This window comes from Adelges cooleyi, unplaced genomic scaffold (assembly GCF_023614345.1).
Source record: "Adelges cooleyi isolate 19-005CV unplaced genomic scaffold, UGA_ACOO_1.1 ACOO_flye_CR_arks_rails_tigmint_CR_PRNA_1, whole genome shotgun sequence".
Classification (NCBI taxonomy): domain Eukaryota; kingdom Metazoa; phylum Arthropoda; class Insecta; order Hemiptera; family Adelgidae; genus Adelges; species Adelges cooleyi.
In genome coordinates, this window is record NW_026095751.1 from 619,658 (window position 1) to 640,186 (window position 20,529).

General features: G+C 37.0%; 3 protein-coding genes across 12 annotated transcripts; 2 read left to right on the forward strand and 1 right to left on the reverse strand.

Moving 5' to 3' along the window:
- Positions 1–517: 517 nt before the first annotated feature.
- LOC126836453 (tumor protein D52) lies at positions 518–9,774 on the forward strand. 8 transcript variants are annotated; one of them, XM_050569891.1, is made up of 7 exons: positions 518–1,294; positions 6,149–6,410; positions 6,608–6,667; positions 7,731–7,799; positions 8,078–8,137; positions 9,061–9,223; positions 9,306–9,774. In XM_050569891.1, the coding sequence occupies exons 1-7, from the start codon at positions 955–957 to the stop codon at positions 9,423–9,425; spliced, it is 1,074 nt and encodes a 357-aa protein (XP_050425848.1). In that variant the 5' UTR covers positions 518–954; the 3' UTR covers positions 9,426–9,774. The 8 variants fall into 8 exon arrangements, with proteins under 8 accessions (XP_050425848.1, XP_050425866.1, XP_050425857.1 ...); XM_050569909.1 differs by lacking the exon at positions 6,608–6,667; XM_050569900.1 differs by lacking the exon at positions 8,078–8,137 and having other exon boundaries at positions 519–1,294.
- A 414-nt stretch (positions 9,775–10,188) lies between these two features.
- LOC126836452 (zinc finger protein 271-like) lies at positions 10,189–15,208 on the reverse strand. Of its 2 annotated transcripts, none has more exons than XM_050569864.1 (2): positions 14,991–15,208; positions 10,189–13,684 (listed from the first exon to the last, which is right to left on the reverse strand). In XM_050569864.1, exon 2 carries the CDS (start codon positions 13,672–13,674, stop codon positions 10,270–10,272), a length of 3,405 nt encoding a protein of 1,134 aa, XP_050425821.1. In that variant the 5' UTR covers positions 13,675–13,684; positions 14,991–15,208; the 3' UTR covers positions 10,189–10,269. The 2 variants fall into 2 exon arrangements, with proteins under 2 accessions (XP_050425821.1, XP_050425832.1); XM_050569875.1 differs by having other exon boundaries at positions 14,987–15,208.
- A 265-nt stretch (positions 15,209–15,473) lies between these two features.
- On the forward strand, positions 15,474–19,410 carry LOC126833787 (dolichyl-diphosphooligosaccharide--protein glycosyltransferase subunit 2). 2 transcript variants are annotated; one of them, XM_050565341.1, is made up of 13 exons: positions 15,474–15,724; positions 15,832–16,034; positions 16,591–16,719; positions 16,796–16,959; positions 17,033–17,172; positions 17,253–17,431; positions 17,519–17,712; positions 17,786–17,998; positions 18,074–18,278; positions 18,351–18,542; positions 18,622–18,717; positions 18,792–18,867; positions 18,961–19,410. In XM_050565341.1, exons 1-13 carry the CDS (start codon positions 15,715–15,717, stop codon positions 19,098–19,100), a joined length of 1,941 nt encoding a protein of 646 aa, XP_050421298.1. In that variant the 5' UTR covers positions 15,474–15,714; the 3' UTR covers positions 19,101–19,410. The 2 variants fall into 2 exon arrangements, with proteins under 2 accessions (XP_050421298.1, XP_050421290.1); XM_050565333.1 differs by having other exon boundaries at positions 15,475–15,724; positions 17,786–18,010; positions 18,961–19,408.
- Positions 19,411–20,529: the final 1,119 nt, after the last annotated feature.

The following is a 20,529-nucleotide window of genomic DNA, read 5'->3' on the forward strand; positions in this document are numbered from 1 at the left end:
TAGAAAGGGTGTGTGGAGCACTCTCCCATCAAAGATGTGTACAATAAATGGCGTCGGAGACCTGATGGAAGTAATTCCTCACCACACAAGTTCTTTATGGACGTATGTAAAACAAAAAAGGTTAGGTTTGGTCACGTTTGGTTAGGTTAGGTTTGGTTATGTTAGGTTAACCCGTTGGCTAACCCCGAGTTCTGGGGCCGTCTAATATTCCAAAGTGAAACAAAAAAAGACAGGTTAGGTTTGGTTACGTTACGTTAGGTTAGGTTAGGTTACGTTAGGTTTGGTTAGGTTAGGTGTGTGAGCTTATGGCGCCTGAATATTATGACGGTATGTGCACTTATGTTTCTCAGTGGAACGCAACCACTTGTTGTGCGTCTACCGTGATAAATCCGTCGGCGTCTCTTATCGCCAGTGACATTGTGTGTGTGTGTGATTGTTTTTAATACGCTCGTCGTGGTCCGCGTGCACCCGCCAGCACCGCGGTTAGTCGTTCCGCGAGCCACCGGCCACACGGTAGTTTGGTGCATTTCTGTTGGCAATAGTGCCATTCGTTCCAGTCGGTCGTGGTACATTGGCCGCGGACGTGTTCGCGGGGTGGGGGGGACGGAGGAAAATAGTGTGCACACGCCGCCGGTACAAACGAAATGTGAACAAACGGTGTATTAGCCGGTCTCGACGACGACGACGACCGGTTTTCCTAAGCCGACCGCCGGAACAGTGTGCTAGAAGATCCGTCAGTGACGTCCGCCGCGCTTGTCCGTGCACAAGTGGTGCAGGTGTGTTCTGTGCCGGTTTTTCGTTTTGTTTTTGCGCCACTATTATGACGAAGTTCGGCTAGCAGCCAGCCAAACCAAACCCGCGTTTTTTTCACAACAGCAATTATTGTTACCATTGTAGTTTCCAATAATAATAATAATTGTGGCCGGGAAATCCGCGCGGCCACCGGTGGACGCGATGGCCCGTGACGCCGAGGTGCACGACTTGGACATGCCGTCTCTGGAGTACGACGACGAAGAAACGGCGTACGTGGGCACGGAGACGCCGAGTTTCGACGCGGACGACGCCGCTCTGGGCAGCACGTTCGTGATCGTCGACGAGGACACGGTGTCCGACCCGGACGACGACGACGACATGGTAGCGCCCCTGGTGAATTGTCCGGTGTCCGCCGAATCGGTGGCCGTCGGGACGCCGGCGGCCGCGGCGTCTCCGTCGTCCGGCGTCCGGCCCAAATTCCTGGACAAGATCAAAGAGCACAAGAGCTACCAGAGGCTGGCGAAAATGATTAAGAAAAAAGGTCCGGAATTTCCATTTAAATCTTTCTTGTTTTCTTCAAGTCAATTTTACCCGCGTTTCCTACGTGCATTTTTTAATAACCACTACATTAATAATAATGTTTTGTTGTTATTGTTTTATTATTATTTTTGCATTAATGACAAACAAGAGTTAGTATAGGCATATAAGGTAATGTGCACCATCGTGCATTCACATTCTGGTTTTTGAAAATATGCGCTGTCGAAATAATTTCATCGTCGTTATTGCGTTGCCCTTAGGTCACATGTGATATGAGTATATTTTAAATACATGGAATGTTATGTGTGATTTTACTGTTAATTACTGGGTTTTTCCCCCCAGGAAAAAATAATAATTATTGTTATTTGCCAATAGATTTTACAAAAACATATTATTAATGTGACAAACTGACACCTCACCTCAATAAGCTTAGCTTGTGTGATAAGGGATGGAGAGTTCAATATCTGTATTATTATACTAATAATATTATATTAGTTTGTATAATAGTTGACAAATGTACGTTAATATCAAATTTAATAAAAATTAATACAAATTAGAAGGAGAAAACAAACAAAAAAACCATCAAACTTGCTATCTAATTGATTGTTTACGTTTTGCTTATATTTTAAGACGACTAGATTTTAAATTTGCATTTTTCGATAACAATGTCATCAATCGTTATTGTTGTAAACAGTTATCACAACACTAGAAACACTGATATGATAATAACAGCTGACAGTCATCTTATCTTGATAACAATACACGAGTTTTGTGTTGAAGAAACGGTTTCAGTTAGTGACTAATGCCCATTTTAAAATTTTTTTTTACATGAATTTTATATTTTAGATGTGTGCATATGTTTTCAATGGGCCTTAAGTTCAGGGGGAGGGGGTTTAGGAAATTACAAAGTTTTTCAAACATTAAAATAGCCCGTTTTAATATTATTGAACGAAAACGTTTGGACATTGTCACGCCATTGACTTGCGACTATTATAATGCGACACAGTTTGTTATTGTTGTGCACTGCTGTTTTTTTTTTTTTTTTATCATCCGGAGAATTCACAAACAAGTCTTGGCGATTACAATATTTGTATTCTGAATTATTTGCATATGTTTAAAAAGCCAGTACGTAGAAAAAAATAATAAAAGCTTTTACGCAATTCGAGTGTCGTTTTTTCGCCATCTCGTGATAATAAAATATTATACAAACCTTTTCAAGGGTGACATTTGTATTATTATTCTGTTTATAGATGGATATTTTTTTTCTGTATTGTCGTTTATCATCGTCTCATCGTTGTTTGTGACGCAAACAAACATAATAAAAAAAAAAACCTTCTAAACGGATGATCTACACTGAATGTAGTTGACCTATATGTCATTCGTAATGCGGTAAAATCGATTTCATTAAAAATAAAAACTACTCTTCGGTTTAATGCCCACCCTCGTTTAAATATGAAAGGAAAATACTATTAATTAATAGGTGGAGGGGGAAGGCGGCAAAATATCTAATGATCTAGATATCGTTTTAACATGATTGTGATAACAAGGAAATCAATCCTGGATTGCTGATAAGAGATAAGAAATGAAATGCAGCTGATAAGAGAAACAGTTGATAAGACATTATTGATAAAAAAAAAAACATAAAATCAACTGATGAACTACATAGACCCGTTTGTGATGCAACTAAAAATTTGATTTTCCATTTTGTTATTAAAAACACTGAAATATTTAAACGCATTTCGGTTCGCCTCCCATTTTGGGCCTTTAATTGATCAAATTTGGCTCTTTCCATTTAAGACCCTTTATTATAGGACTCTTTTTTTTTTTTTTTTAATAGATGCCCATTCGTACATCCAATTCCTAATTGAAAGGTCTAGTGCATTTGCAACCAGACAAATCCAACAACTATTCTCTGCAAATATATCACAAAATCCCTACCGTTGGAGTAATTGTTGTTATTATTATTATTATCATCATCGTCATGATTGTTCATTAAACCTTGTTGCAACAGCCGAGAGTTACTCAAATGCAGAAATTCAGCAAACGACGAGTACGGATTAAAAACAAAATATATATATAAGTATGAAAAAATAAAGTTGTTTTCACATTCCTTAAACGTCATTTAGTGTTCGGTAATTGGTCCATTATAGAGTTTAATGGACCATCAGGTTGGTTTGGCTTGACATTTCAATATAGTTCAGTGTTGGTAAACCATACAAAGATTTTCTAATAGCTGAATTCGTGATGAGAGCAGTTTTTTGTTTATAGTTTATGTCAAAGTGTTGGTTTAAAACTGATTTTAGTAAGAAAGTATTGACAGTAAAAAATATTACAATAACTATCATAAAATTTTTTTTTAAAATTGGATTTGATTGGCATCAAAAGGCAATCGTTTCGAATACTTACTTGTATGGTGGCACAATAAAACTTCAAAGACAATAATAAAATTGATAGTCTTTTTTTTCTGATTTTCCCAAATTATATGTTGTTATTTTTTTTAACAAGTCCCGCGTGACGGTGATCAATTTTATGTCATTTTTTTTTCTTTTGTTTTTAATGGAAACGTGAGTTTTAATGAACCCATTTTTTTTACGGTTGAGTGTTACATAATATTTATATAAATATATATGTTTGTTTAGCGTTTTAAAAAGTACAAAAATAACGTCCATTTCGTGTTCAAAATATGTCGCGTGATCCGATTTGTACAAAAAAAAAACCCAATTCGGTTTTCATGTACTAATAAAGTATGAAATGAGAGATTTTTTTATGCAGTAAAAATTCAAGGAAATATAATATCCAATCTTATTTAATTTTAAAACATTGTTTTACCAAACAAAAACCGACTGTATGTTTTTCGAATGTTTATTATTGAAAACAATTCATTTTCTCTTCGATTAATTATACAAATTTAAAAATTACATTGCAATTTAAAAAAAAAATAACTTAATCGCCATTTTTGTTGTGTATAAAAAAATGCACCACACTAATACCTACCGCGGTTACTAAAACATGGTCACTAAACCATTGGTCTTGTATTTTTTTATCATTCGAAATTTGAATTTCCTTTTTTTATTTATTAAGTTTTTAAAAAAAAAATTCGTATTCACATTATTGTTAGAACAAAATAAATACACCCTAAATACAGTGTTTGGAAAATTCCTCTTTTTCAATGTAATACACAATGGGAATTCCCAGTCGTGAGGTATAAAAAATGCAGTAATACGCTTTCCCATTCATAATAAAAAAAATAGAAAGCATTCCAAGTTTGTTACTCTTGTTCCGAATTGGTATTAAAAAATATATATATACCTTATTACTGGGTAGCTGCTGTAAGTAAACTTACCTACTTTTATGTAGAACAAGCCCGAAATTTTGGCTCACACTATGATTGCTGTAAATAATTTTTGTTTTTAGAATAATTCTATTGCATTCCCCCATTGGGGTCATCATTGCTGATGAACAAAAAAATTGTAACGCGTTCATAATAGCATTGTTTTTTTTTTTATTATACAATTAAAATAAAAACGATTTGACAATTTTATCTTTTTGGTTATGTCAGGAGGTTTGTTTTTGCCTTTGCGACAATTTTCATCATCGCGTGTGAACTGTAATTTTATTTCAAGTGTCTTTTTTGGTTGCATTGTTTATTATTATTATTACAACAACCGTTTAGCAAGCGATTGAAAAAAACTCGTATGCAATAATATGTATAATAATCCGTTTATGATGGTGTATATGTTCGATCAAGGTCGTCGGTGGTGTTATTTATTTAAAAAAAAAAAATTATATATACATATTGAATATTTTTTTTCATACCAGTGGTTCCCAAAACGTGGACCGGTCAGGTGTATGTATGTATCACAATATCAGTATACTGTGGGAAAATATTCCAAATGCAATCATTGTTGAATTCATATAGCTAGAAGTGACTTTTGTCATGTAAAGCTTACAACAATATGAATAAAACTGCAGTTGCAGCACTGCACGGCTCGATTAGTCGATTGTAATTTTCGGTTTTTTGTCGTTTTTAACCCGACAAAACTATACTACCTACCTACTTGGCTATACTATACTACTTGTTATACTGGGTGTTCCAGCATGAACGGTAAGTAATAGGTGATTGGACATCTGTGGGACCCCCAAATAAGCCCCCCGTTTTCAAGTCAAAAATTGAAGATTTCGACAGTTAAGTAAAAAAAATAACGACTTTTAAAAAAAAAATTATTCCCTGTTATTCAGTACAAAAAGCTCACCTTAAAAGAGGGGTCACATCATTTTCAGTCTTTTTCAGCCCCTAACTCTTCTCTTATCATTTTTTTCTTACCTCTAGTCTCTAACCATTTATCTCTTATCACTAATATCTTATTATTTATTTCTTATCTCTTGTTTCTAATTATTTATCTCCAAACTCTTATCATTTAGCACCTATCTCTTATCATTCATCTCTAATCTCTCATAATTTATCTCTTATCAATTATTTCTTTTCTTTTATCTCTTATCAATTACGTCTTAGCATTTATCTTTTATCGCTGATCATTTATTTCTGGTCTCTAATCATTTTTGTCTTATCATTTTTTGAGTTAGGGGCCGAAAGGGACTGAAAATTATGTGACCCCTCTTTTAAGGTTAGCTTTTTGCACTGAATAACATGGAATGATTTTTTGTTTTTTTAGGTCATTATTTTTTTACCTAACTGTCGAAACCTTCAATTTTTGACTTATCGAAAAAATAAAAACGGGGGGCTTATTCGGGGGTCCCCCAGATGTCCAATCGCCTATTACTTACCCTTTCATGCTGGAACACCCTGTATTGTGTTGTATCAACAATAATAATTTTTTTTTCTTAAACATTCTTCCAGACGAAGAGCCGCCGGTGATCATGTCCCCGGACTCGGGCATCAACGAGCTGCAAGGGCTCAGCGTCGAGGAACAGGAGAAACAGAAAGATGAATGGCAACAAGAGCTGAACAAGGTCGAGGAGGAGATCAAGACTCTGCGCGAAGTGCTCGGATCCAAAGTGAGAGCTTCGCAAGAGCTCAGGCGAAAGCTCGGCTACACCGTTTGGCAGGAGATCACCGGTGACGTGTCGCAGGGCCTGCGCAACGTCAAAGAGTCCAACGTGTGAGTTGAAAAAGGCCGGCTCGCTGTTGTTGTATATTTTATCCGTGCTGGCTTTGGGGTTTTTTTTTTTTTTTTTTTAAACGGTTTTTCTTTAAGCATATTATTACTTTATTTATTAGTTCACCTTTTTTTAATTTTGTTTATTTATTTAGTTTGTTTTTTTTTTTTGCATTTTTTTTTTTTTTTGTTCTTTTTAGCTACCAAAATGTAGAAGAAAAGTTTAGCCAATTCGGAAAAGCTGTTGTTGACGCACCAATGTAAGTCTTTTAATTTAAAAAAGACCAAAAACACTTTTCACTGATCCTCAAACGTTTATTTTATATATCAGTGTTTATTATTTTTTTTATATTAACTACCAAAAAAAAAATATATATATATAATATATTGTATATATATATATATATATGTATATATATATGTATACATTCAAACTACTTCAACACAGCCTTCCCCCATTGACGGTGCGTTTAGCAAACTATGATTAAACGTAGTTTTTTTATTCAATTTATTTGCAAGCAGTACGATGATAATATTGAAAATTACAACACTGCGTCGACGACCATATAATTGTAATTTTGATTATAATTAATTGTGTGTGCGTAACACAAAATATGCGTTTAATCATATTTATTTGAACCGCGCCACTTGAATATAACTAACATTTTAGTAGTTTAGATAAGAAGATATATTTATATCAATTAATTTGTATATGTATATATTAGGGTGTACAAAAAAAAAAATGTTTTTTTGTTTTCTCTTGACATTATGTCCCTTGGGGTAAAATAATATTTCCCTATTCTGATATATTGTTAGAATAATGTGTTATTTAAGTATATCGGAATTCTTTGCAACTAAATGAGGAATAAGTTAAAAATATTTTAGAGTACTATGTATAACAATGTTTTCGCAAATTTTACATTCTAAGGCCTAAATTAGTAGTTGGATAGTAGTAATTTTTGCAAAAAAAAAAAAAAAATACCGGTTTGTTCTTCTTTTTCTAATGATGATTTTGTATAAAAGCAACATTTTGTTTAAAATTGATATTTATACCTTATAAAAATTAAAAACTAAAAAAAAAAAAATTTTTTGTTTGTAAAACTGATGCTCGCAACGTCTAAAATTAATTTTAAAAATCTGAAGAAAAAAAAATAGGGAAATATTATTTTACCCCGAGGAACAGAATGTCAAGAGAAGAACAAAAAAAAAAAATTTTTTTTTTTGGTACACCCTAATGTATTTATATATATATATATAAGCTTTAATGTTAATGAAATAATGTCCAAGTGTGATGATGAACAATGATTGTATTTTCTTTGCTAGATTCAACTTTTCTTTACCAGACTCGAGCGACATGCGCACCCCAACCAGGAACATGGTTCTAAAACACTGGTATATAAAATAAGTGTTTTGTGTACACACAGCCCAAGCATGCTTGCTGCTGCCCGCACTGTGGTGTCGTCGAGTGTGTGCGTGCGATCCACAGAAATATTACGCTTGATACTGTATAGCAATATTTACTAGCTGCCGCCGCCACCCTTGTACCTTATCTTATATTGTTTATATTTTTCTATTTGCACCACCTACTGTATATGTAATTCGCTTCTGTTGGCCGCGTCCACTCCTTCTAATTGGCTGTTTTTTTTTATTTTCTTCTTTTCAACACTTAGCTACCAAAACGTAGAGGGCAAATTTAAGCAATTCGGAACGGCCGTAGTTGAAACACCGATGTAAGTTTTTCAAATTACCTATTGTTGTCTGTCCAGTGTGTATACGTGTGTTAACTGTTTAAAACCGTCGTAACGTCCCATTGGAGTCGTCTCCAATGGGACAACGATGCAACGGGTCAACGTGCATGCTCCAGTGCCGCCGTCGTTTATCCGGTCGGACCTGTGTTGTAATATTGTCACAGTAGATAGAAAACATTTGTATTATTTGTTGTGACATTCTTACTTAGATCCCATTAACTGTATGGCATGTTTTGTACAATCATAAATTAAACTGTTTTTTTTAAATCGGCTCGTTGTAGTTGAACGTGTGAGGCGTGCAAGGGTTAAGCGTCTATATGACTCGGTATCTCCGGTATTGTGCCGGAGCTAAGAAAACCTATTCGTTCCGGACCGGATAAAGCGTTTGATTAGTTATTAAAATATCATAAAAATTGCTCCTAAAAGACTAAATTAAAGAGATTTGAATTTATTCGTTTATATAACAAAATACAATTTTATTCATTATTCGAATAATTTTTGCACAACTCTACCGATGAAGTTTCCTATTGTTTAAATGTGTATATAAATATAATGTATACAATTGGCATTGCTAACGTAACTAACGTGTAATTTATTTGAAAATAGTTTAACGTTATATTATTATTATTGTAATTTTTTTTTTAATAGACAGTTTTAACTATTTAATTACTAATGCGTTGCTACGGTGGAAGATTTTATTCCAGCAAGTAGTTTATCTTATAATATCCTAAACAAAGTTCGTAACGATAACGCCACTTGTACTTGTCTGAGCAATATAATAATACTTTTTATCTAACGTTATTAATATTTAAAAACTGTTGCGACAACGTTATTTCAAAAGTAGCGTTACAATTTTCATTTTGATATTATAATAATTTTTTTTTTCTATTACAATATATATATAGCTATCAGAAAACCGAATCCGTCGTGAAAACCACAGCGGAAAAAGCAACGACAATATTCGGTGGCTTCGGCAGCGGCCTCAGTTCGAAATTAGGACAGATCAAGAACTCCGAGTCGTTTCGTTCGTTCGAAGAAAAAGTCGGTTCGGCGTTGGACACCGTCAAGGTATAACAAGGCAAAACTATTGGCAACCCCCAAAATTAGATTATTTTGAATTATTATTATGTTTTTTTTTTTAAATTTTCAGACTAAGGTGGCGTCGCGTTCAAACTCTATGCAAAATTTCGACGAGATATTGGAAGAAGAGACGCGTGTGGCCAACGAAGAGAAACGTTTAAAAGAAGAACGAGAGGCGGCCACCAAATGAAAAACACACTAAACACTCCATCGTCGTTTCTCCGTAAAAATCATGCACTAAAAATTATATATGTATATCGTTTATTTTACACCGATACACTATTTTCCTCAGCGTAGCGTGTGATTTAATATTATCGAGAAAACATTTTTTTTATTGTATTTATCTCCATCTAATAATATTATATATATAGGAAGTAGATATTTTAATTATTATTTATGTTAATTGTGTATTCGGTTTGTAATTATTATTAGTTATTTTATTTATTCGTTTCTTTTTTTTTGTTAAGTATATAAAAAAAAAAAATATATTTATATTACTCGTTCTTGTTTACGGCGTAACTTAGAAATAAAAAAAACAATTACAAACAACGTTGTACAAATTAAAAATGACGAGTCTATAATATCATCGACGGTGATACATTTTGACGTTTCGGTTAGTCGAGCACGGCGTCGTTGAACAGGCTGTCGTCGACATTACCCTTAAAATTATTGTGCCTATACATTATGTATACCTCATTATATAACTTACATACACTTTTAATTATTCCATTTGTAAAATTAAAAATAGATAATATATATTTTTTAGCTATGTAATTTTTAATAATAATTTAATTTTACTAGTATCGTAAAATATTATGTTATTATTGATTTTTGTTAATTTTTAGCGTATTCTATAATAAAAATCTCATACTTACTATAACAAACGTTTGTCGTTGAATGTGTACCACTATTATTCATATCGTTCTACGACAAATTATATTAGGCTTATACAACCGAAACAAAAGGACTAATGTAAATATTTGGTATCGACACTATGTATATTTATATAAAAAAAAACTTAAACAATATTACAACTAATAATTGTTCTGGACGATGTTGCACGTAGGAAGGCCGAAGGAAGTCTGGCAGAGGTCGCATTCACAAGGCACGGTGAACTGATGCGGTGAACTACCGTGTTCTGCTGTCGGCTTGTCAACGGAACGATGATGGACAGCGTTGTCGAGAGCTGCGGCGGCAATGGATCCGGAACGGATTGATGAACGCACTTTGCCACGTCGTTGCGGTGTCTGTGCCGTATGAGTGCGTTTACGATGTGCGTTCAACGACGACAAGCTGGCGTAGGTCTTTTGACAAGAATCGCAATCGAACGGCTTTGGTTTGGCCGCCGCGGAAGACTCGCTGTTTGCCGTGGACGAATGATGATTTCTCTTGTGCAAGACCAACACGTAGGACTGAGTGAACGATTGTTGACAAACGTCGCACACAAAAGGTCTTTCGCCCGTGTGCGTTCTTCGGTGCCGGACCATGTCGTTGCGTTTGACAAAAGCCTTTGGGCAAAAGTCACACTTGTGCGGCTTCTCGCCGGTGTGCGCTCTCCGTACGTGCGTCCTCATGCTGCTCAACAGGGCGAACGCTTGTCGGCAGACGTCGCAGGTGTACGGCTTTTCTCCCGTATGCGTTCGCCGGTGCGTCTGCAACGTACCCAACTGCAGGAAAGTCTTCTGACAGATATCGCACTCGAACAGCTTTTCGCCCGAATGCACCTTTTGGTGTTCCCTCAAATTGGACTTGTCGATAAACGATTTGCGGCAAATTTCGCACGCGAACGGTCTCTCCCTGGTGTGCGTTCTCTTGTGAACTCTCAGTTTGTACGAATCGTTGAACGGCCTCTGGCAAACGTCGCATTCCAACCGTTGACGTTGGCCGCGTTTGCTCTTCGAAGCCCCCCCAAGCGGCGATGTCTGCCCGGCGGTGGTTTTTTTCGCGGCTTTCGGTACAATCGGCCTGTGCGTTAGTCTGATGTGTTTCAACAAGTGTGAACTCTTGTCGAACGTTTCTTTACACTTGGCACACTTGAACTTTTGCGGTGCCACAACAACAACAACGGCGGCGGTCGATTCGGTGTTCCGGACTGCCGGTGCCGGCGGCTCGGGCAGCGCTAACGGTACGATGGGTTGCGGGTCGATCGACGTTAGATCCGGAACATTATCTATCATGCTGGATAGCCCGTTCGTTATCATTGGTATGTCCGGCACACTAGGGTACCACGTTGGCCAATTGTCCGCATAGTCATCGGCGGCCGTCGGCGGCGGCGATGCACCGGGCAAGTCGTATTGAGCCGATGTTGTCGGTTGTTGCGTCTCTGTTGGGTTGGCCGCCGCCGCCGCCGCCGGCGTTTGACGACTCCAGTGGGTGCGCTTGTGAACGATTAAACTGGACGACTGCGTGTAAGCCTTTGGGCAGACATCGCATCGATACGGTCTCTCGCCGGTGTGCGTACGCTTGTGCGACACCAGTATGGAAGAATAAGCGAACGCTTTCGGACAAAAGTCGCATCGGAACGGCTTTTCGCCCGTATGCGTTCTTTTGTGCGTGACCAACACGGACATGCAAGTGAATGTTTTCAGACAGACTTCGCATCGGTATTGGTGTCGGCCGGCGTTGTGGACGGCCGAGTGCCTGGTCAAGCTGTTCGAAGTGGAAAACGACTTGGCGCAGACGGTACACCTGAAAGGTCGGTCGACAACGGTTGCAGCAAACGGTTTCGTCCAATCCGGCACGCCGTCGTGGGTTCCTCGGTGCCGGTCCAAACTGGCTTTCTTGGCGAACGCTTTGTCACAGGTTCCGCACGCGTGCGGCTTGTGTCCGGTGTGCAAGGCTTTGTGTTTGCGCAAGCTGTTGGCCAGCGCGAAAAACTTATGGCAAACGTCGCATTCGTACGGTCGCACGCCGGTATGGGATTTCTGGTGGTCGGCCAAGTTTGACCGATGGCCAAAACTCTTATGGCACAAATCGCAACGGTACGGTCTGGCTCCGGTGTGTACTCTCATGTGTACGTTGAGTTTGGATTTTTGTGCGAAACCTTTGGCACAGCTGTGGCACTTGAACGGTCTCTCGCCGGTGTGCGTCCGCTTGTGCACGGTCAACGTGCTGGCCAGGGAAAACGATTTTTGGCAAACGGCGCACCGGTACGGCTTCTCGCCCGTGTGAGTCCGCATGTGTTCGATCAGTTTGTGCCGCGACGAATACGGGAACGTCTTGTGGCACACGTCGCAGTCCAACCACTGTCCTTCGGGCCTTTTGGTGGTCGGCTCGCCGCCGAAAGCGTCGTCGTCGGGCTCGACGACAAACGGCGGTACGTCCGGGTCGTTGGCCGTCTCCCCGTGAAACCAATTGGACCAGTTGTAATTGAAATTGCCCACACAGGCGGCCGAAGACACACAGGCGGCGTCCCACGCGGCCGTGGTGGCCGACGACAACGACGTGATTTGCCGTGCACAGTGTTTGTTGTGGCGCGGCATGTAAGGCGTTTGTCCGGCGTGTGTGCGCTTGTGCGCTATCAGACTGGCGGAGTTGGTGAACGAGCGCGGACAGACGTCGCAGCCGAACGGCCTTTCGCCGGTGTGGATCCGCTTGTGCACGACCAGGCCGGAAGACTGCGTGAAACGCTTGCCGCACGTGTCGCAACGAAAAGGCTTGACGCCGGTGTGGGTGCGCTTGTGCCGGTCCAGGTCGCCGCTTTTGGCAAACGCTTTGGCGCAACAGTCGCACCCGTACGGTTTGTCGCCGGTGTGCGTTCGCCGGTGCGACCTCAGACTGCTGGACAACGTGAACGATTTCTCGCACAGGTCGCACCGGTAAGGCTTTTCGCCGGTGTGTATGCGCAGGTGCGTCACCAACGTGCTGAGCGTCGCAAAACGCTTCGGACAGAACCGGCACGCAAACGGTTTCTCGCCCGAATGCGTACGCTTGTGGTTGGTCAGGTTGTGCGACTGGGTAAACGCTTTTTCACAAACGTCACACTTGTGCGGTTTCTCGCCCGTGTGAATTTTCCGATGGCCCATCAAACTGGAACGACTGGAGAAACTTTTTTGGCAAACGTCGCAAACCAAAGAGCTTGTGTGCACTTTGCTGTGTCGACACAGTTTGGTTTTGTCGGTGAATGATTTCTCACAATGTTCGCAACGATAGAGCACTTGACGTTTCAAACGAGACCGTTTTGTCTGAACTGCTGCACCGGCGGTCGGGTTGTCGGTGTAACGCACACAGAATTTCAAATGCCTCGTTATTTGTGCCTTTTTCATGAACACAACGCAACAGTGGCTGCAAATATACTCTTTCGGTAAACCGCAGCTGTTGTCGTCGCTATCGATTGTTTCGAAACACAGTCGTTGTTCTTCTTCGAGCGTCGGCAATTCCAAAAACGGATCTTTTTTCATTTCCGTTCTCAGCAAACTAGTCATCGAAACATATGCCATGTCCGATACGCTGTAACAACGACAACATTGATTTTAAAATATATTATACGTTATATAGATGGTAACATTAAATGAATAGGTAATTATTTAATATAAAAATTAGAAATTAAATTTTAATAAACAATAAATAAGTCAATAGATTACAAAATTAAAAAAAAAAAAACATTTATGCCTTAATAAAACCAAATAAAAAATGTTTTTGTTGATTATAATAATTGATGTATTGAACTTAAGTAATACAATTGTATCCAATTGTATCCAATTTTAACTAAATTGTTTTTTTTCTCTCTTTTATTTTTTAATTTCTTTGTGTGATGAAATTTAAATAATTTACAACTACATATAATTGATATTTAAATTTAAAAAAAATAAGAATAGACAAAAATAGATATATTTAGGTCGTAACGTAAAATTAATAAATTGAAGTTCCGATTTCCGATTCACCCAAAAAAAAAAAATTGTAACATTTAAGCTATGCCTAACACACTCGGAACAACGAAAAAATATGAAGAGCGCCATAAGGCCTATCAGCTTTGTGTATACTAAATGGTCAAACAATACTTATGATTGTTGTATACATTTGCCTAAACCAACATGTACAATTAGTAATAGATTTTTTCCACTTAGTACTACTGTCATACACAGAAGAGGCGTCAGGTATTTTGAAAAATAACTATCACATGCAGAAGCCTTGGTTAATCAGTGGTTAATTTTAACGTCAAAATCAGTACAGAAGGAGAGAGGTCTTATTAAATTTCTGAAATATACATTTTACCTCCAGATAGACAAGTGAGAACTACACAATCAGGCACAGTCAAAGATGATGCAGTATTCCAGCGGAAATTAGACAACTTACAGTCTCGTGTTTACGTATCTTATTATGGTTAACACAAACCGATAATATTAACGATATAAAATATTAATCGTTTCTCAATAAAGTTCAGCTCTATTATTAAATTGTATTTTATGTAGAACCCGAAATAAGATGTTTACACACAACTATTGTGAGTACTTTTTGCGGCTCACTCGGTTTTTTTATTATTTCAATCGGAACTTTTAGTTTATATTGTACACAATTTTTTTTAACAAAATATTTGGGTTTTTTCTTGCCTTGCGTTCATTTAAAAAGTAAGATTATAAAAGAATATTGCAATACACAAGTTTTACACAAGGTTTGCAATTATTTTACAATGGACCACCCAAAAAATCTGTTTTCCCCTGGGACACTTAGTGTTTAAATCCGTCCCTATTCATTGGTATTCAGCGACAATTTTATAATTAATTTCTAGTGAAATATCGGTTGATTACGTACGTACTTGGTTCCGTTTTACGTCTGGAGTAAAATTTGACACTGAAATGAACAACTAGAATAATAATATAGGAACAACGGACAACAGAAATATTATTCACAAAATAATTAAGATGAGATAATATTATAGCACTGTTTGACGACCTAATAGTAATCGAGTAATATTAATAAATAATAACAATATATATTATAATATATTAAAATATAATATAAATAAAGAGTAATAGGAACCTACAAAAAAAGTAAAAAACGACTAGCTAAATAGATAGGAATAACAATCAACGGTTATCAGCTACAGCTGTTATCAGCTAACATTTGTTTACTATGATTGCGGTTACCTCGTACGTGGTTAGTGGTAACTAAAATGACACGACGTTCGTTTGAACGAGGCGGCGGCGGCGACGTGTTGTAAACATAACCTCACAAAAGTGATAAAAACTTTTTACACACAGACAAATGATTATTACTATAGCTGTATATTTATGTATATATATATATAAATCATGTTATAAGATTAACGCCGGCCGTTGTAATAATAATATCACTATTAGGTATAGTAGAAATAATAATTTTGTAAGTGACCGACCGATCAATAGCGTTTTTCTGTTGAATAAATGTTTAGTCGCCCAGTAATGGTTTGAAACGGTCGTCTTGGTGGATAATTTTTGCAGTACAACTACTCACAATTATTAATAACTCTCTACACGTAGCCGAGAACAACGTCCACCGCGATGAAAACCGGTAAAATACAACAAAAATATAATATTGGCTATAGTATTGTAATTAAATGTCTACTATTTATATTAAATATCTACTTGCCATTTTTTTTTTTTTTATGTTTGTTGCAGTTTTATCGTACGTCGTCGTCGTCGTGTTGAGCGGTTGCGTCTGCCTGTCGTCGTGTCTGTCGACCAACACGTACTTGTCGTCCAGAGACAAGGAACAGTTGAAGAGCGTTCTGATCGCCGGCTTGGACGCGCCAAACGTGTCCGATATCTACTACTCGTTGTCGGGCCTACAGCAACTCGGCCAACCGATACCCGATTCGGAGGTAACTTACGCTTACGTATTTGCTTACGTCTTTGCCGAATTTTGTATTATGTTTCCAACAATTTTATACTAAACGTTGTTTCAAAACTAGTCTTGAAATTTACACAGTCAAATATTATTTAGCATTTATCTTCATTTGTAACAATTTATAAACTATCATTCAGGATTTTTGTCAGAAAAAGTATTGCATTTTTAAAAACCTTACCTAACCCGCTTTGGATTCAGCAAAAAAAAAAATAACTTAAAATAGATGTAAATTAAGTTAAAAAAAAAAAAATTTCCTTATTGTCATCTAACTTAAGTTTAACAGAAAAACTTAAATTAGAATAAAATAGAAATTATATTTATTATTTGATGTTTATTTTTTTAGCAATTGTTTATTATAATATTTTATAAGACTTGTGCCAAAAGTGATTTTATTCCTTAAATACCATTGAAAATATAACATTTAATTGTACTTTCTTGAAAATATATTTTCATTTTTAAAATTATGTACAAATAATTACGATTGTCAATTTAGTTTATCTATTTATTTATAATATTACATTTTTTTTCAGGCTTTATGTAAAAAGTTGTTAAATGCAGTGGCCAAATCTAAAACGTTCGATACCGCGTACTTTGCGTCGAGCGCCTGGAAATTAATCGGAAAATGTTCGGGCAAATTACCAGTCGACGAATCGGTTCAGGTACAACGATAATTTTCGTTATCATTTAATTTTGTTACGTTATTTAATTTAAAAAATACATCAAAATTTTATCCAGAACGTACACGCTTTGTTAGAGAAAACCAACATCAGAGACGTCCAGATGTCTGATTTATTTTACGGAATCGGTTTGTTAAACAACGTCAATGTAAAACCGAAGGATGTGTCCAAACTGATAAGTTTAATCAAAAGGAAAATGAAACCGGACGACCCTATTACCGAGTATGACTTTGCTTTGCTTTTTTTTTTTTAAACACAAGTCTGATTTCCAGTTAATTTGTTTTATAAATTTCAGTTTCGGATACTCTATCAACTTGTTGGCCAGTCTTGGACCCGAAGCACGCTTTGGATACAACCGTTTGACCGACGCCATTATGCAAGTCGACCAAGTCGATCAAAAGTATTTGCAATTCGAAGGCGGCTTGTCCGTCACCGGTAATGTCAATACGATATAATTAATACATATAGATAAAAAAATGATTTTTTTTTACTATTATTACTTATTATTGTCGTAGGGCTCGTTTTGAACGGAATCTACAAGTTCTGCGACGCCGTACAGTGCAATTCCACGTTCCCGTTGGAAAACGACCAAGTAATAATGTTCGGCAATTATTTGCTGTCTCGTAAGTCTGTACAGACGTCCAAAGGAGCGTACTATTTGCTGTCGGCACTCAACACTTTGTCTAAAAACAACGTAATAAAAAAATAGCTGACGATCGGCGGCTCAGTTTGGTCGGTTTCTTCAATTTGCACGTCGTGTTGTTTCTCTTTTTTTTTTTAGTATCATTTGCCGATCGCCGCTTCACTGGTAAAACCAATGGGCGGACTCGATGACGTCCACAAAACTCTAGCCGTCCGATTCACCACCCTTCTTGGAGAACCTTTACCGACGACGCTCAGCGTTGGCGTGGAATCGGCCATGCTCAACAACAAAGTCGTAATGTCAAAAAATAAATTGAGGACGACCGCCGACAAGTAAAATTTTTTTGATTTAAATTTTATATAGTCACATATTGTTGTATATTTTATTATTAATTTTTTCCATCAGGACTATTTACGAGCTGGACTTCAACGACCCAGACCTGTCCACGGGCATTTACAGTCTAGTGTTGAGCGCTCAGCCAGCTCATTCGATCAAAGAGACGCTGCTGGGCAATCTGGCCATTCCGCTCGAGGTGAAAGTCGCGGCGTCGACGGTGGACATTGTCGATTTCAAAGTAGCGACAACAGACAGCGATCAGCACTCCGGACCGTCGCTTCAGTATGAGTTGGCGTATGATTTTCGTTAATCGCTCAAAGCTCTCGTTTTTCTAACGTAATTGTGTACCGTGTGTAGATTGAAATATGGCCAAAAGTTGAGCACACCGCTGAAGGCCGATAGTATGCAGAGAATCAACGTACGGTTTTCCGTTAAAGACAACGTCGCCAATAAGAACGTCCAGGTTCACCAAGCGTTTGTCAGGTTCACCAACTCGAAGAGCGGAGCGCAAAGCGTGTTCGTCGCCGAATTGGATTCGCAAAACCAATACAAACTCAATATGGTATGTACGCCGCGAATCGACGACAATATCATATTAACCGATAATGTATTATTTATCGTCGTCGTGTTACAGGACTTGGGCGTGAAAGCGGCGGCGTTCAAGCATGCGTCCGGCGTGTACGCGATGGATTTAATTATCGGCGACTCGTTGTTGACGAATCCCGTCGTGTGGACGTTTGGCGACATCAAATTGAAATTTTCCGAACCCGACACGCCCGTTGCCCACTCGTTTGAAGACTTTTACAAACCCAAAAGACTTATTTCTGTGAGTGTTTTTTTTTAAATAAATCAACGTTGTTAATGTTGTTAATAAAATTGAAATAAAAAACACCGTTGTTGTTTAGCATACGTTTAGAGAGCCGGAAACTCGGCCGCCTCGGATAGTGTCTCTGCTGTTCACAGGCTTATCGTTGGCACCTTTGTTGATCCTATTCGTTTTGGTACGTACATAAAATACGAACGGTAATAACAACAACAACAACGTAATAATTAATTATTATTTTTTTATTTTCAGTGGACAAAATTGGGAGTGAACGTAAAAAACTTCCCGTTCAGTTTGAGCGCTTTGGGTTTCCACACGGGACTGGGCGGTAAGCTAGGCGGTTTTTAATATATATTTTTTTTTGTTTTTTTTTTTACTAACTACCCTGTGTTTTTATTAATACAATAATTTTTTTCCACAGGTATTTTCGCGCTGTTTGTGATGTTTTGGTTGAGATTTAACATGTTTGTCACGCTGAAGTACCTGCTGGCGTTGGGCTTGGCCACGTTCCTGTTCGGCAATCGATTGTTGTCGCAAATCGCCCGTCGACGGAGCAAATAATAACACACCGACAGAGTGAATTTCACAATTTCCCTCCCCCGCCCCCCCCCAACTCTTTCCTTCATTCCATTGTGTTTTGCTACTAATTGATTGAAAAAAAAAAGAGAGATAATGCAAAATTAATATAAGGATATATGATTTATATTTGCTGCTGCACACTACACGCAACGTTTGAAATTAATTTTATAATATATTTTGTGATACACACAATTATTGATGAAAGTACTAAAAAAAAAAACACAAGTATACATTATATTTTTATTTTTATGTATTATTATTATATTTCTGAACAACAACAATATTGTAAAATCGTACGATCAATATGTTAATTATTATTTTTTTTTTTAAATAGTTAAATTATTTATGCGAAATTAAAACGTTTGATCTGCACGTCATGTGTATATTAAACTCCTATTTAGTAAACTAAATGTTTTTTTTTTTTCATTCTAATTTCCACCGATAACACGCAATGTATACCAACATTTTAAAATCAAATGTAGGTATAGCTATTTTTTTTTTTTTTTGAGAACCGTATCCGATACTTGCTGCACGATGGGTTATCGGCGTCCGGGTGTGCTTAGAGATAAAATAAAATACTATAGGGTCATTCCACGTGAAGTCACTTAATGGGTGTGCGACTATACTTAAAAAATGTTTGAAATTTTTAGAATAAATTCTTTATAGGTCCTTAATAACAAAAAAAATTAAAAAACTATTTTAAAAATGTAAATGGAAATCGTGTATACTTCCAATAAGTGTAAATCGTCAAATTTGAACGCTTACCACTGATGTTAGAATAATTTCTCCATCACCAAACTTTTACTAGATATTCTACTCACTTATAAGTATTGCATAATTTTGGAATAATTTTCGTTCAGTCACATTTGTGTTGTGGGTCATCAAAATAGGTAGTTTTCAGCAAAATACCCATGTTTGAATTAATAGCAAAAAAAAAAAACTTAATTGGTTCAAAGATGATATGGGTCATAAGAACATAACTTAAATATTATATAAACAAAGTATTTATACTTAATTTTTAACTCTGACCCCAAAAAAAGTTTTTGAAAAATTTTAAAATAATTTCCAGGGTTAAAAACTAAAAATGTTCTTAAAAAATGGTTAAGGGGATTGCATGCGGTTGGTTTTTAAGGAGTTTTGTATAGGCAATATTTAGGAAAAAAGTGGTTATAATAAATTTTGATCGTGTCAATTAATTTACCGGTTGATTTGTATAAGCTTCGTGGTATTATTTTTAATTAAAATTATTTTGTCTATGAGTAAAAACCATTTTAGTTAATATAACATACATTTTTTGTTTAGAATTTCGAACATTTTTGAAGTATAGTCGCACACCCATTAGGCGATTTCACGTGGAATGACCCTATATCTTAACTAACAGGGTTTTGAAAAGAATTAAAAAAAAGAAATG